This window comes from Saccopteryx leptura, chromosome 4 (genome assembly GCF_036850995.1).
Source record: "Saccopteryx leptura isolate mSacLep1 chromosome 4, mSacLep1_pri_phased_curated, whole genome shotgun sequence".
In the NCBI taxonomy this organism is placed as follows: domain Eukaryota; kingdom Metazoa; phylum Chordata; class Mammalia; order Chiroptera; family Emballonuridae; genus Saccopteryx; species Saccopteryx leptura.
Window position 1 is genome coordinate 12,712,892 of NC_089506.1, and position 16,317 is coordinate 12,729,208.

General features: G+C 46.7%; 1 protein-coding gene across 10 annotated transcripts in view; it reads left to right on the top strand.

Annotated features, from left to right (window-relative positions):
• STOX2 (storkhead box 2) overlaps positions 1-16,317 on the top strand; it is a 222,565-nt gene that overhangs the window by 180,654 nt on the left and 25,594 nt on the right. Inside the window, exon 1 of one of the 10 annotated variants that reach the window (XM_066380149.1) lies at positions 5,452-5,523. The exons of the other annotated variants lie outside the window; for them this stretch is intronic. Within the exon in view, the coding sequence (XP_066236246.1) occupies positions 5,499-5,523 (25 nt within the window). The 5' untranslated portion in view covers positions 5,452-5,498. Of the gene's footprint in view, positions 1-5,451; positions 5,524-16,317 lie in introns of those variants that run through there. 10 annotated transcript variants of the gene reach the window in all.

Below are 16,317 nucleotides of genomic sequence, written 5' to 3' on the forward strand. Positions count from 1 at the left end.
CAGACTCCCGCATGTGCCCGACTGGGATCTACCCAGCACGCCCACCAGGGGGCGATGCTTGGGCCATGCTTCTTGCCTTCTCTCCCTCACCTCCCCAGTGTGAACCCCCAGCCCCAGGCAGGCCCACCTCATGTTTCTTCATGTCCCCCCATCAATACCCCCATCCATTGGTCCTTTCTTTCTCTGTCCAGGTCATCCATTCATTCACCCATTCATTAGACACACATTTACTCAGTGCCGCCCATTGGCTCGGCATTTTTTCGGGAACACATCTGTAAACACAAAGCACACGCTGGTCATGGAGCTCGTTCGTGTTCGGACTGATGGTATGCCCTTTCTCTTGTCTCTCCCTCCCGAGTCTAGGTCAAGGTCAAGGTTGTCCTTCCCGCTCTGTTTCAGCCCAGGTCCTTCCTCCTGAATTCTAAGGGTTGCCTGTTACCTGTTCCTCCTCCCTTTTGACTAACACTGCCTCGGATCCGCTGTGCGTTTTGTGTGAGAATATCTTATCGCCTCAGTTGCGTGATGAGCTTTATGAGAGTAGAGGCCATGTCTCTGGCTCATGGGAAAGTTTGTATGGACCAGTGGACATACTCTCCATTATCTAAGCTATCTTACACATTCGCATTTAGGCACCCAGTGATTTAAGGGTGTTTGTTTTAATTGACTTAAGGGTATTTATTGCGCTCTGCTTTATCCAGTAGTGTAGCTCCTAAGGCTGTGTTACACCATTAGCTATCAAAGCATTTTTGTCAAGGTCCTGGTGAACTGTGTCACCGCATGGTGCTACTATTTAATCTTTCGCCAAGGAACCGGTCGAATGCCAAGCACAGCCTCTGCCTGCACCTCATCAGCTGAGCAAATCGCCTCTGCGACGTCCCGTATGATGTTTGTAAGTCTTCACTGGAACGCTGCAGCTGTGATTAGCAGGTGCAGGCGGCACGGGGGAGAAGAGGAGGGCTGCTCATTAAGTCCGTGGTTGATTCTTGAGCTTACCTCTCCATCAAAGACTGGTCTAAAACCTCAGAGCGTTTCCCTCGCCTGTGTTTCTGGGGTGGGGCCAGTCGGTGTCCATTCTCGCTGTTGAGAGAGCCACGACTTGATCTTACGGTGATGGTGTTGACCGTCAGTGACCCGTGTTTGTGTGGTCGTTTAGTAGTTGTCGATGGCTGGAGGCTGGAGGGCAGGCCATTGGTGGTCGAACTGGGTAAATACTGCCACTAAAGGGACCCGGCCTGTGACCTTAACCTCACTGCCCTCATGTGTGAACAAAGGGAATGGGCTTCAATTTAAATTAAAGAGTTATGCCCCAGGTTTTTCGTTTTTTTGTTTTTTGGTTTTTTTTTCTTTTTTTTGTATTTTTCTGAAGTTGGAAACGGGGAGGCAGTCAAACAGACTCCCGCATGCGCCCGACCGGGGTCCACCCAGCATGCCCACCAGGGGGCGATGCTCTGCCCATCCGGGGCGTCGCTCTGTTGGGACCAGAACCACTCTAGCGCCTGGGGCAGAGGCCAAGGAGCCATCCCCAGCGCCCGGGCCATCTTTGCTCCAATGGAGCTTCGGCTGCGGGAGGGGAAGAAAGAGATAGAGAGGAAGGAGAGGGTGAGGGGTGGAGAAGCAGATGGGCGCCTCTCCTGTGTGCCCTGGCTGGGAATCGAACCCGGGACTTCCGCACGCCAGGCCAACACTCTACCACCGAGCCAACCGGCCAGGGCTTGTTTTTGTTTTTTAAATTGTGTCTGGTGGTTATTTTATTATACTAGTCAAGAGGATGTATGTGTGGTGGTTAAAAGCACCAACTCTGGGGCCCCAGATTCCAATCCTGCCTCAGCCCTTCCCAGCAGTGGGAGCCTGAGGAAGGCAGTGAGGCTCTTTCTAAAGTAAAGAGGACAATGGTACTTACCTTATTGGGTCCTTGTGAAATTTAGATGAGTTTCTGTATATGGGCAAAGTAGGCCTATAATAGAAGCATACGTGTTCAGATATTAAACAGTCTGAATACATTTTTCTTTGTATTTTTCCATCCCTTCTCTTTGAGTATTTTTTTTTCCTTTATCTACTTATTGAACCTTTTCTGTGTCATAAAGGAAACTTGGGTTTTGAGCTGTCAAGAAGTGGTCCAATGACCTGATCATCCCCAGAGCTAATCATATCTCTATCTAAATGTTCATTTCTTATCCATTTGTTACATAGGTACATCATTGCATTCTGACGGTGCAAGTGTTTGTTAGGCACCCTTTCGGACTAGAGGGCCATCAGACTGTCTGCCGGAAGGGGCTGTGGGAGGTGGATTTATAACTAATGACACAACCAAACTCAGAGCGTTAGGTAAAGCTGAACTGCCAGGGTCGGAGGTCCTGGTATGGGGCCACAGGCTTCATCCACAGAATGGAGGAGAACCAAGGAGGCATAGCCAATGAGGGAAAACCACATGTGACAAAGGACAACCAAAAACAAACCATCTCTGGCCCTGGCTGGTTCATCCAGTGTTAGAGGATTCTGCCTGGTGCATGGAAATCTGAGGTTCGATTCCCAGTCAGGGCACACAGAAGTGCCCATCTGCTTCTTCACCCCCCCCACCTCTCTCTCTCTCTCTCTCTCTCTCTCTCTCTCTCTCTCTCTATTCCGCTCCTGTAGCCATGGCTCGATTGGAGCGAGTTGGCCCCAGGTGCTAAAAAATGGCTCTGGTTGCAAAAAATGTCTCCAGTTGCAACAGAGCAAGACTCCCAGATGGGTAGAGCATTGCCCCCTAGTGGGCTTGCTGGGTGGATCCCAGTGGGGCGCATGTGGGAGTCTGTCTCTGCCTCCCCTCCTCTCACTAAAATAAAAAAAAAAAATAATAATAATAATAAAAGAAACCATTTCTGATAAAACACACAAGACATTATTGGTGGGTTTTTATTTTTAAATGTATAATAGAGACCTGATTTAATAGCAGTGCATCTAAAGAAGTTCTTTGGGGGTTAACAGTGGGCACAAGAGCCCATAACCTACTGCCTCCTTGAACCATGTGAATGTGGAGCCCAGAGGCAGGAGGAGATAGGGCCATGGGTAGGACTCAGCAGGAAGGTCTCCCACTCTTCATACAAAGTGGGAGGGGGAAAACGCATACTCCAGGGTGGGAGCCAAGGACGGAACCGCCCCTTCCCGCCCCCGCCCCAGGGCAGAGGATTTGAGAGTGTGGTTACAGGAGCTGGAGAAGCTGCATTTAACAATGCAGAGACCAACTGTGTCAGCTGATCTGTGGATGAACACAGAGAATGCTTCCTCACTAAGTGTCCCAAACTCTGCGCAAATGCAGAAGAGGTGATTTGGAACGAGGGGCTGGCCTATTATCTGTAGATATTAGATGAGTTGTCAGGCAGAAGAAGGTTGTACATTTTTCCAGCTTTCTGAGGGCAGGACAGGACTCTGTGCAGGGGTTACACCAGAGGGTATATGCTCTTTGCTCGAGGCCAGCGCTCTATGGGAGAAGGTGCCTGAAGACAGGCTAAGTCCCGGCTGTTCGGAGAGGACATGGTTCTGGAGGGATTTGAGCTTGGGGGAGGTTTGGGATAGGCTTCCTGAGAGGGCTGTGACATTTTCGCTCTTCCCAGCTGTGATTGTACCCTGCACTTTGCATTCATGGTAGCTTAGCTGCTGTATTCGTGAGGTCTTAGGAGAACTGGCTGTACCAATATCACCTGCCCCCCAAATCTGTTCAGTTTCTGAGGATAGGTTCATTTACTGCCGTCCCCCTGGTTTCTGAGTGCACACAGTGTGAGGCACCTGCTCTGGAATTATTTCATCTGGGGGAGTTGGGGCGGTGCTGTTACCGACACAGCAGGAGTCATTTCTCCCCGGATTACTCCTGTGGTGGCTGATCGCCCTCCCTGCCGTTCTGTCCTATCCCCCAACTCACTCCTCCCCCCTTTTCCTCTTGAAATATTGGTGTTGTTTCTTCAGCTCTAAATAGAGACTCAAGTCATTTTCTGGATGGTTCTGCTGAAATAAGCCCGTGTGTGTGTGTGTGTGTGTGTGTGTGTGTGTGTGTGTGTGTGTGTGTGTAAACACAAGATGTGCACGTGTATATGCAGGAGTCCATCGTGGAGCAGATAATGAGTGCGGTGTGTTACAAACAGTGCCTCAAAGGGACGTTTTTATACCGATATGTAATGGATTATTTTTCATTTACTGATCTTAGACGGAGACATTTTTTAAGGCAGATGAAGTAGCGATATAAAAAAAGCCTATGAATCATACCACTGTGGGTTTCAGTTGTGTTGTGAGCTCAGGAGAACCTCACGCTGAGAACGAGTTCCTGACATAGTGACCTCATTCCCGCGCCGCCTCGCTCACTGGGCTCCTCCGCTCCTCTGCTCGGCGGCGGCGGCGGCGGCGGAAGCCGCCCGGGCGGCGGGCGGGCGGGCGGGCTGTGCTGCGAGCCTGCCGCCTGCCGGCCCTGTCGGCTGCGAGGAGAGCCAGGCTTGCAGGGACTTGCATGCACCTGGAATTTGTGACAAATAGCTCGCTGCAGCTAAACTTTGATCCAGTGCACAGTAGTAGAATGGCCTGGCACACACAGGAGGGAGATTCGTCCTTCATTACAATGAAAAGCCAGCCTTAAAAGAGAGAGAGAGAGAGAGAATGTGTCAGGTTTATAATGAACTGGTGAGTATATGACGCTAGATCAGTTCTAATGTATGTGTTTTTTCTTGAAGCATCCGGAGGTATGTGCGCGCCCCTTTTCTCCCTGTGTTTTAATGATTAAAAACAGTGAGAGCTGGTGTTAGTGCGTGCGAGGGGCCCCGGGCCCCTCGGAGAGGGGGACGTGCCCCTGGCAGCCCCCGGGGCCTGGGGCGCTCTCCCAGCCCAGCCCAGCCTCGCCGCAGCGCACAGACAAAGGAGCCGGCGCACACCAGAGGCTGGAGCTTTTCTTGGAGCGATGACTCATTCCAGTTCACAAAGGATTCTGGGCAGGGTAGTGAGGAGTCAGGTTGGCTGATCCATCCCTATGACTTCACTTTGCAGAGAACAAGGCAGAAGAGAAGTGACACTGCAGATTCCCGAGGCACTGCAGTGGGGTGGTGGCTGTGATATGGGACGGGCATGGGGCGACGTTCCCGCTGTGCCACGCAGATAGATAGGATAAAAGGATGGTAAAGAGGATTTTTCCCCCCTAAAATCGCTAACACGCCAAGTCCATGCAGAAAGCCTCTTCAAGGTGCTTTTGAACTGAACTGGTTACCCTTATCTCCAGCCCTGAATTGTAAGGAGAGCCGAGGGTTCTGGGGCTCATGTTTTAAAAGTAGACCATACGGAGGTCAAGTCCCAGATTCCTGTTGCTCCATGTGCCCTCAGTAGCCAATCTGAAATGCTCATTTCAGATGCTGTTACCCAAAAGCTGACTCTTTCTTCTTATTCCAGATCCTAGGACGTCCGTTTCTGTTACTGGCTCCGTCTTGCGCCTGGATGCAACCCCCTAGCATGCACCGGGCTTTAGCGTCAAAGCTACCTGGGGGATGGAGCCAGTCCAGAAAGGGTCAGGTAGGTTGCCACTGCTTTTCTTTCCAGATTGTTGTGTGCAGAGAAATATGGTAACATGTCTGCAGCCCCTCTGAGAAGCAGTCTCGCTGTTAAAATCTCCCACAGCCTCAGTCTTGAGCTGTGCCAATGCCCCTCCCTTGTGGGCTGCCCTCCAGATGCGACCTTGCCAGGGTGATTTGTCCCCGGGTGTCACCTCAGAACTGGAAGAAAGTCCAACAGCTGTAGGATGTTCGAACAGGAAATACAGCTTCCGTCTTCCATCAGCTGTAACATCTCTTCACTCCTCTGATGGAGGCATTCAGTAAATATTATCTGAAAACTTTCCTTCTCCGTTAATCTAGCCTCTGAAATGTGGTGTGTTATTTGGCCTGTTCACCTGCATGCAACACACTGTAACATCCAAGAATGCCTGAGTTATCTGCCCACGACTGTTTCTGACGTTACTGAGTAGGCATATTTCACCCTCCTCTGTCTGAGGATTCAGATTACGGCAGAGCTGTTTTCTTACAACATCCATGGGCTTTCCACATAAAATCTTTTTTTAATTTTAATTTTAACTTTTTTTTGCATAGTGAGATGCTAAAGTTTGGTCCTCAGAAGCAGATTTCGGGCTCCGTTTCCGAAGTGGAACTTGGCACATCTAAAAGCATGGTTTTACCACCTCATCAAATTTATAGCTTGAGCACTTTTTATGAAAGGCATTTCTGAGAGTATTAAATCCCTTGTGTAATTTGTGATCATAATGAGAACATTTAAAAACAGTGCGCACTGTATGCTGGCTGGGTTCCTGAACCTCTCTCTGCTCTTCGCTCTCCTAGGCATCCCATAACTCACCCTGTCACGGAAGGAAGGGGAAGCCTGTGTCCCTCCTCATTGTCACGATGGCTCCTCCGTGGGCACAGCGTTTTACACCTTCAATCAGAGTCAGTTTTAAAGGATGCACGGTCAGGAAAAGTGCAAGCGTAATATTTTGAGACTATAATGACATAATGGCCCCATACCCATCAATTCCGCTTATCCTTAAAGACCGAGTTTGGAGTCTCCTTCCCACAGACAGCTTTTCCCTGATTACTCCCAACTAGAGGTCCTTCTTTAGTCCTCTTAGAGCATTAATTTTTCTTCCTTTGTGTGTGTGTATAAGTAGATATATATTAATAAATTTCTACGACAATTTGTTATTCATATATTTTTCTTGTTATATCTCATCTAAGGGTATTTTAAGGAGTAATTCAAATGTGTTATAATTGCTTATATTCTCACACATTTATATCCTGTTTCCGCACCTGAGTTGTAAGCTCATTGAAGGCAGGGATCAGTATTTATGCCTTTTTCTACAATTCACATCGCCTAGAGTTTCCTACACATGCGTTGGTCAAACAAGTTTGTAAAATGCGATTTTTATGTTTGCTCACTTATAGTTTGCATTGGGGGCTGGGAAGCCCAAGCTATATGTGGATCTGTGAAATTGCAAATTACCTTCCTGCTTGGGAAGGGCCATTGCTGGAGGAGAGGTTTTCGCTTGCAGAAAGTTTTGAAAAGCAGAGGAGAAGGAGAGAAGAGAGAGAAGCCATATTTGCAGAGTGAGAGCAGAGAGAATGCAGAGTGCTGAGGAAGAAGCCATGTTGGCAGAGAAAGAAAAGGTGTGCAGATGGGGAACCAGACCTGAGGGGCGTTGTGAGTGCCACTGAGACTGGTGGGGCTTTTGATTCCAGGAGGAACCGGAGAAGATTCTCCTGGTTGTGGAACCGGAGAATGTGTCAGTGGCTTTGGGAGCCCTGTGTGTTTGCTCGTCAGCCGATGTGAGACGTTAATAAAGGAATGGCCCACCATTTTTTTTTTTTTGGCTCTCCTGTTTCTTTACTGTCTGCCCAAATTCAATGAGAACCTGCATCTGCATGGCCACAACAGCTGTGACTACTGGCCATACAACATGGAAAGCACTCGGTAAATAGCAGATTAAGAAGAAAGGCAGTTTAAAAAGTGTTAATTTGTCATAAAGTGTGAGAATGATTTGTTTTGTTCATTTTAAGAATCTTCATGGTGTAATGCTAAGACCTAAGAGTTACGTAACCGTAGAAGTGATGCTTGTTCTTACCTGAGATAGGGTTACAGACAGTACTCCACACAGCTTGTAGATTGCTGCTGTTAAGAAAAATGTAAAGGTGAGCCTTTAACTCTGGACATTGACTATGGTTTACTTAACTGGAAGAATGCTGTTGTTGGACAAGACGTCCTTAAGTAGGGAATATGCGAAATTCTGAACGTTTGTATGAAAGAATTTTTTTTTTTTAGTTCTACTGGATATTTTCCTTAGAAGAGAGAACCAAATGGCTATTGCCATACCAGGCTCATCAGAAATTATTTAATTCCTAATGTATTGATCTTTAGGACTAAGAGTACTTAAGTGCTAGTTTCTGTTTTCTTTTCCCTTCCCTTCCCTTTCCTTTCCCTTTCCCTTTCCCTGTGCCCCAACTGGGATCAACCCAACACCCCCTTACACCTGGGAGAGGAGGGAGATAATGAGGCACACTCCTGCATGCACCCCAACCAGGATCTACCCAGCAACCCCACCTGGGACTAATGCTCAACTACTGAGCTATTTTTAGCACCTGAGACTGATGTGCTCCAATGGAGCTATTCTCAGCGCCCAGGGCCACGCTCAAACCAATTGAGCCACAGGCTACAGGAGGGAAAGAGGGAGAAAAAGAGGAGAAGAAGGAGAGGAGAAGCAGATTGTCACTTCTCCTGTGTGCCCTGACTGGGAATCAAACCAAGGACATTCATACACTTGGCCGACGCTCTATTCACTAAGCTACCAGCCAGAGCCTCCTTTTTCTTTTTTAGGTAAAAGATTGGGCCAATCAAAAGTTTGAAAAAGGCCAGCTTTCTTTGATATTTTTTACATTTTTGTAACACTGTTAATATTTTCTCCTATTTCCACAGTGCGCTTCTCTCTCCAAAGTTCTTACACAATGCATATTTCTCATTTGCTTTAAGACCATTATCTCCTGGCCCAGTAACACATCCGAAATGCTGTATGTTTTTATATATATATATGTTACTATATATGCATACATATATGTTACTATTAACTTCTCTGCCTCCCAGTTAAAATATTTTATTCATTCAGTGCACATGCTCACAGATAAGAATCAAGAGGTGAGCAATGTGACTACACTAATTAATTCTAGTGTAAGAAACACCATTGGCCTCTGCCCTCTTAGCCTTCCCACATATGTTTCTGCTGTTTTTTTTTTTTTTTAAAGGTTTCTTTTTAGAACCAGATGATTTTCTTATTGGTAAAAATTCACACACCATAGAAGAGTATATTGAATAAATTCAGATAGGCTTGGGGAAGGCAATTTTAACAGGAATTACCATTTCTTAAATATTTATTAAGTCTCAGAGACAGTGTAAGTGCTCACACCCATGATATCATTTAGTCCTCTCAGTGACTCTCTGTGGCAAACATCCCTGTGTACACTTTATAAAAGATGATATTGCGACTCAAAAAGTCAGATAATTTTCCACGGTTCACTACTAATGAGGATCAGAAGTGGCATCTGAACCTAAGGTTTTGACAACCAAGTTCACGGCCTCTCCCGTACGCTCGTAACGCCGCGCTTTGGAGAGAGAACCTGCTGGTTGGTGCAGCGAGCCGGGAGCTTTCTCTGTGTGTCTGCCCCGCCCCCTGTGCTCCGTCCCTCCGTACGCTGTGCAGCTCTTCTGTAGCAGCCTAATGGCAGCGGGAAGGGGTGGCCGAGTGTTTAGTTGCTGGGGAGTCAGTAGCATCAACATATACATGTTCAAACTGTCTTTAGTTCGGCCTTCCTGGTCTGTTACACTTGCATTTTGCCGAAATCAGTCACAGTAAAATTATGATACCTGAACAGATGAAGCAAAGGACACAGTTTTGAGAAACTGCCATGGCAAACAAAGTGGGGACGAGATGACTCTGGATTTGTGAAACTATAGTCGAGAAACGCCATCCATGGACACCTGAGCATCTAAGATGCCTCTAGTGTTAGGCTGGGGTCTGATATTACAGTGGAGATGGGAGAGAAGTATTGACAAAATGGGAGTTTGGACTCCATTCTTCGTGGTGGGCTTTTAATAAAGTAAAGGTAGACACCTTATTGCCTAGGAACTCGTTAGCCAGTGCCTTACAGAATGGCATGCTATCAGAGAGATCCTATTCGTTGTTGTCCAAGAGGACTGGAATGTCTTCATGATTTTGTATTTTGTGGTCAACGGCACCAACTTAGTCCCGGAGGAGGGACGACACAGCACGGTGGCGGCTGCTGCTGGAAAGCGCCGTGGCAGTTAGGTATGCCTTGCCTTATCTGCATGTGCAGTACCTGTTTATTCAACGTACTTGAGCGCCTGCTGTGTGACTAGCACTCTGCTAGGTTCTATTCCTTAGGGCCTAGCACACACCACACTTGGATTATCATGAGGCACCTTAGCAAAGGTTTGAAGGTGTAATTGGGCTGATAGCCTCTATTTACACTCTAACTCTTAAGCTACGAATCTACCACAGTAGCAGAATGGTCCAGGAGTGCTAGTTGCTGATGGTAGAGAGGGTGTCGGTTACCATCCTGGTGACTGGGGAGTCGACTCCTTGGCTAAGGGGGTCTCACCCACCATGTCCACTGGCTGCCTTTCTCTACCTGATCCTCCACTTTTTTTTTTGGCTGGTCTGTGCTTATCTTATGACAGCTGTTTATCAGTGATCAGATCACAGTAACAAGAGCAATAGCTAATATAAGTGATGAAAACATGCAGACTGGGGAAGACGATGTGTTTCTGTTATAAACCAGTGAGCTGGTCGACTTGTCATTTCACCTGGCTGCATTAGGCACCTCTCCATTAGACATACTGATAAGCAGAAAGATTCAGGTGATGTGGTAGACATAACCCATTTGTGTGTGCATGCATGCATGCGTGTGTATGTGCACTCACATGCATGCACACAGCATATACCCCCTTGCTTGTTTAATCCTACTCTTGTTAGAAAGTTCTTAATAAATCGGAGCTAACGGACACCATGAACTGGAGTATTACTAACGAGAGCTTCTTTATTTACATTCTCCTTTGAATTAAAACAGTTTACTCAAATAATAGCTTAGGGACTGGACCTTCTTGAAGAGACCCATCAAGTGTCGAAATAAAACATTCTCAGACTTTAGAGAAGCTCTTCGAGAATTTCTAAATGTCCTAAAATTCCTTTGTATGTCAACTCTCCCTCCATTGACTATTACGAGGGCTCAGCCTTAAAATTTATGAAATCAGTGGCATTTAAACCAAACATACCATAAATTGGTGAAAGTGCCTCTTTTCAATGGCAGTTCTCTCTTAAATTTCAAATGCAAACATTCGAAAGTCAAGTACAGTAATTTGGTTTCGCGGGAGAGCTGCTTAAGACTCTGTGGCAGCATGTGGGCACCTGGGAGCTGCATGCCCTGCCCTTGCGAAAGGGTGTCCTGGTGGGTCCGCCAGGGTGCACGGGAAGGGAGCCTGTGGTTTCTTCAGAACAACCTTAAAGAGAAAACACCACAGTCTGCCGTCCCTTAAAAGAACCAAACAACATTCATATGTAAAGTAGGGGTTAATAAATTGAACTAAACTGTAAAACACATGATTTGTCTAATGCTTTGCATCAAGGAAATTGTTTTCTTAACCTCAGAGAGCTATGATTTCCCCAGGCCCCAGGGTATTTAAGGTAAAACCTGGCCCGTTCGTAGTTCTATGACGGGTTTGTTGGAAGGAATAGAGTGGTATTGTCGCTGTGCCCCTACGCATTTTACAGGCACGTTGGACCGTTTTTATGAGGCGCGGTATCTACTACATGTGGTAATTTTATTGGCATCTATAATTTTAACTTTCGTGTTAATTTTGGCAGTTCAGAGAACGAAAACAGGCTCACTTTGGTCCCAAGGAGCAAAGCCGAGCAAGACTTTGAATTAGAACGAGTCAAGTATGAAGCCTTTATTAAAGGGGGAAAAATTCATAGCCAATACATTTGGCTCTTCTCTTTAGAACGAGAAAGCCTGTTTTCTCAGATTGGATGGGCATTAAAACGGTTTCTCCAGCAAGGGGGAAGCACAGCTAAGGAAGAGTTCTCTGTTGTGTTTTTACGCCAGAACTCTGCTGTCTTGATCTAGAATCTGAGCACCTGAGAGCCTGAAGGAATCTTTGACGTCATTTCATCCAAACTGTCATCTTACAGATGAGGCGCCAGATGCAGAGTGGTCATTGTATTTTGTTGTAAGAAACTGGGCGCTTATCAGACTATCTCCTGAGTTTTTCTGTGGGGAATTTCACAACTACAAATAGTGTCCAGCTTCAGAAATGAATTTGTAAGTACAGGGAGGTTGCTTTGGTTCAGGAACTTCATTAGGGTCAAAAGTAACCGTTCAATCCAGGGGACAGAATAAATTGACATTTACAATGAAAAAGAATACAGGGGGTCTTTGGGTTACGACATAGTTCCGTTCTTAGGACAGTGATGTAACCCGAATTTTAGTGTAAGTCGAAACACACCCTAACCCAGGGATAGTCAACCTTTTTATACCTACCACCCACTTTTGTATCTCTGTCAGTAGTAAAATTTTCTAACTGCCCACCGGTTCCACAGTAATGGTGATTTATAAAGTAGGGAAGTAACTTCACTTTATAAAATTTATAAAGCAGAGTTACAGCATGTTAAAGCATATAATAGTAATTACTTACCAAGTACTTTATGTCGGATTTTCACGAAGTTTGGAAGACAAAATCTTTATAAAACAACTTACTATAGTTAAATCTCTCTTTTTATTTATACTTTGGTTGCTCTGCTACCGCCCACCATGAAAGCTGGAACGCCCACTAGTGGGCGGTAAGGACCAGGTTGACTACCACTGGTCTAGCCTAAATCACTTACCTATGCTAACACAGTTGTAAAATCATATTCTAGAACAGAAAAACACAGCTGAGGCACAGAAAAAGGAAAAGGACATACATATACTGTCCCGTACACTGTACTGTAGTAACAGAAAAAAATGACCAAAAAATTGAATGTAAAAAAAAAGTACAGGCCCTGGCCAGTTGGCTCAGTGGTAGAGCGTCGGCCTAGCGTGCGGAAGTCCCGGGTTCGATTCCTGGCCAGGGCACACAGGAGAAGTGCCCATCTGCTTCTCCACCCCTCCCCCTCTCCTTCCTCTCTGTCTCTCTCTTCCCCTCCCGCAGCTGAGGCTCCATTGGAGCAAAGATGGCCCGGGCGCTGGGTATGGCTCCTTGGCCTCTGCCCCAGGCGCTAGAGTGGCTCTGGTGGCGACAGAGCGATGCCCCGGATGGGCAGAGCATCGCCCCTGGTGGGCGTGCCGGGTGGATCCCGGTCGGGCGCATGCGGGAGTCTGTCTGATTGCCTCCCCGTTTCCAGCTACAGAAAAATACAAAAAAGAAAAAAAAGTACAGCACTAACGGCGTAAGTGGAAACGCTCACATCTCAATGTTTTTAAGTTTGTATGGGGGTGAGTGTCGTAAACTCAAAACGTCGTATGTCAAGACTTTTGTAACCTGAGGGCCCCCTGTATTTAAAAATAAACAGGAAAACAGGAATGATGATGCTTGGGCAAAAACACCATATTATTTAAAGGAGCCTAAAATAGAAGAATGGACTTCAGAGTACTTTCAAGTTGTTATGATGTGGATCGGGTAGAGAAATTATGGCTTTCTTTCTCTTAGACATTAGTATGAAGATGGGAACTTTAAATGGAAGAAAATAGATTTACGTTTGCTTTTCTAGTGGGGTTCTTCTGGAAAGCTGTGGGTGCCTTCCAGGAGGAGATGAGGGGAAGCTGTCGTGAACATCACGTCTTAGGAGTCGGGTTGTCCTCCCTCACATGCAAAGTTGGGCACAGAGAAACCCAACTGAATGATTGAAGAAGAAAATGACATTCCAGAAGGACAGAACTTTATTACAGTATGGTTTGTGGGGTTCCTCCCCCCTCCTAAATAGAACCAAGATCGAGACAGTTTTGAAATTCGAGCACCTAATGGCATTGGCACGAGGGTGTATTTCTTGAAAGGATGAATTATGTGAAAGAGAATTTTTGAAGTAAATCCAGCTAAAGTAACCAGGAAAATGTTGGATGGGAGAATAGATAGAGGGGTTTAAATAGTCCAAATGTCTGAGCGGGATAAAGATATTTCTGAGGCGATTAACTAGCTGCGGACAGGGAAAGACAGAGGAAGTCAGCACATCTGCATAACTGTGCCAGTGGTCCGGACCCTCCCTGTCAGTTGCCCGGGTGAGTGTATCAGTCACTGGTTTGTTCTCTGCAGTTGCACAAGAGTGATTTGCTAACACAACTATAGTGTGTCATGTATTCCCTCCATATAAATACATGCGGTGGTTCCTTATTAGCGTCAAGAATAAGATTGAAGCCTTCTGGTCAGCCGGCATCTGGCTTTCTGCTTCTCTGCCACACGGTGCCCCGCGCCCCTGCTGTGCTCGGCCTGCTGCTCCGTGCTCTGCATGTGCCCCCTCCACCTCCACTGTGGTCTCCCCCCACCACCACCACCACCACCGTCGTCACCACCTGGCATAGTCCTTCTTGTCCCCATGCTGCCCAGCTGACCTCGTATCTTAAATGAAGGCAATGTCTAAAACGTTCACCTAGGTATTTTAAATTCCATGTGGAATGAGCCCTGGCCGGTTGGCTCAGCGGTAGAGCGTCGGCCTAGCGTGCGGAGGACCCGGGTTCGATTCCTGGCCAGGGCACACAGGAGAAGCACCCATTTGCTTCTCCACCCCTCCGCCGCACTTTCCTCTCTGTCTCTCTCTTCCCCTCCCGCAGCCAAGGCTCCATTGGAGCAAAGATGGCCCGGGCGCTGGGGATGGCTCTGTGGCCTCTGCCCCAGGCGCTAGAGTGGCTCTGGTCGCAATATGGCGACGCCCAGGATGGGCAGAGCATCGCCCCCTGGTGGGCAGAGCGTCGCCCCATGGTGGGCGTGCCGGGTGGATCCCGGTCGGGTGCATGCGGGAGTCTGTCTGACTGTCTCTCCCCGTTTCCAGCTTCAGAAAAATGAAAAAAAAAAAAAAAAAATTCCATGTGGAATGTTCTTAAAATCAGAAAGGTTTGCTTACCATGGTAATATTTTCATGTCTCCTCACGTTTTAAGTTCACTTACCAGAAAATGGATTGAGGGCTCACTCCATCCAAGGCACAGTGCTTGGTTTTATCTGAATACTCCTGGATGTGACAGATGTCCCCTGAGGACTGTGCGTAAACGGATGTTTGTAAGAAAGTAAAGCTGAAATAAATGCTGTGTGCCCCTTCTTGTTAGAACAATAAGACGGAATTACTGCAGGTTAGAAAGAAATTGTTAGCCTCCAGAGCAGCTGTGAGCTTGGCAATGAGTTGTCATCGTGAATGTGTTCAGAACTAATTTTGACAATAGGAAAAGTTAGCCTGTAAATTATAGACAAGCAGCCATTCATATGTGGTAGTTTCTGTAGATTATGATGACCAACAATGTTTTTGCAGTATTTATGTTCCCTTGTTTCCTTTGACCATAAATGTGGTCCAGTTGGAAGAATTTTCTAGCCGTGTATTTTAACAGCGACAGTTGACTCATTGAGCTGGTCTGTTATCAGATCCACAGAATATTGTGGTAAATTTGAATAATGTGTTATGTCGTTTGAGAGATACCTATGATTTCCTTAGTATAGATCTTAAATGCACGTTCTAACCATCACTTAGCATAGAATTATTTTTTTTATGGTAACTCCTCTGTTTGGGAAGAATTATTATTAATAATAAGAGGAGTCTTGGAAATTGCCTATAAACTAGTAATATTCGTTCTCGTTAAATTTTGTTTGTTTTGCAATTATTGAGCAAAATACATGAATAAAATCACAATCCTTTAAATACTCTGAGAAACTCCTCGGATTGTAGTGTTATAAGTGGATACTCATTCACTCAACAAGCATTTATTGGGCATCTGGTGAAAGCTCTGCACAGTTCTACATGGTGGGAATGAGGCAGAAACGTGGCGTCCGTGTTTCTGTCTGTCCAGGAGCTCACAGTCCCGTGGTGGAGACAGACAGTACCAGGACACACAGACACACGCACGTGCTCAGAGATGAAGGCGGGAGCTTGGTAAGAGTCTGGTACCAGTTTCCGTGTACGTGGTTTTTCCACACCACCAAGGGAGTCCCCGACACCAGCTGGTGAGTGGTGGGGGAGTCTGTCCCAGCAGTGGGCTGACCGGCTCACACGCTGGGGGCCCTGGGAGGCTCGGTGAGGCGCTCCAGTCTCCTAGGGGCAGTTGGCAGTCATGCAGGGAAGTGGCGTGTTTTACGCTTTTCTAAGAAGGCTCTGTGAGGAAGGGAGCGTCAGGGCTGGAGGGAGAGCAGAGTAGAGTATCTGGACGTAGAGTAAACAGAATTGTCGGGGGGGCCAGGGGGTGGGGAGGGGGTGGACATTAATTCCTCTAAAAAGTGCAGAGTCTAAAATCAAGATGATGTGGAGATCGTCACTGAGAGCCTCCAAATTCCACTTAGTCCCAGGTCCCGAGTTAAAAGTCATCGCACATGTTCTTTATTACAGTGGAAGTGAGCGTTTTCAAAGCAGACGCAACTCAGACACTTAGAGCTTGCAGCCTCTTCCATTTGGCCGCCATGAATGAAAAGAAATCGGCTCAGAAGAAGGCATTTAAACTAAACAAGTAATTTCGGCTAAAAGCACAAGGGCGAGCGTGACCTAAACCAGTTCATTTTGCTAAGTTATTTCTTTTTTTCTTAATAGG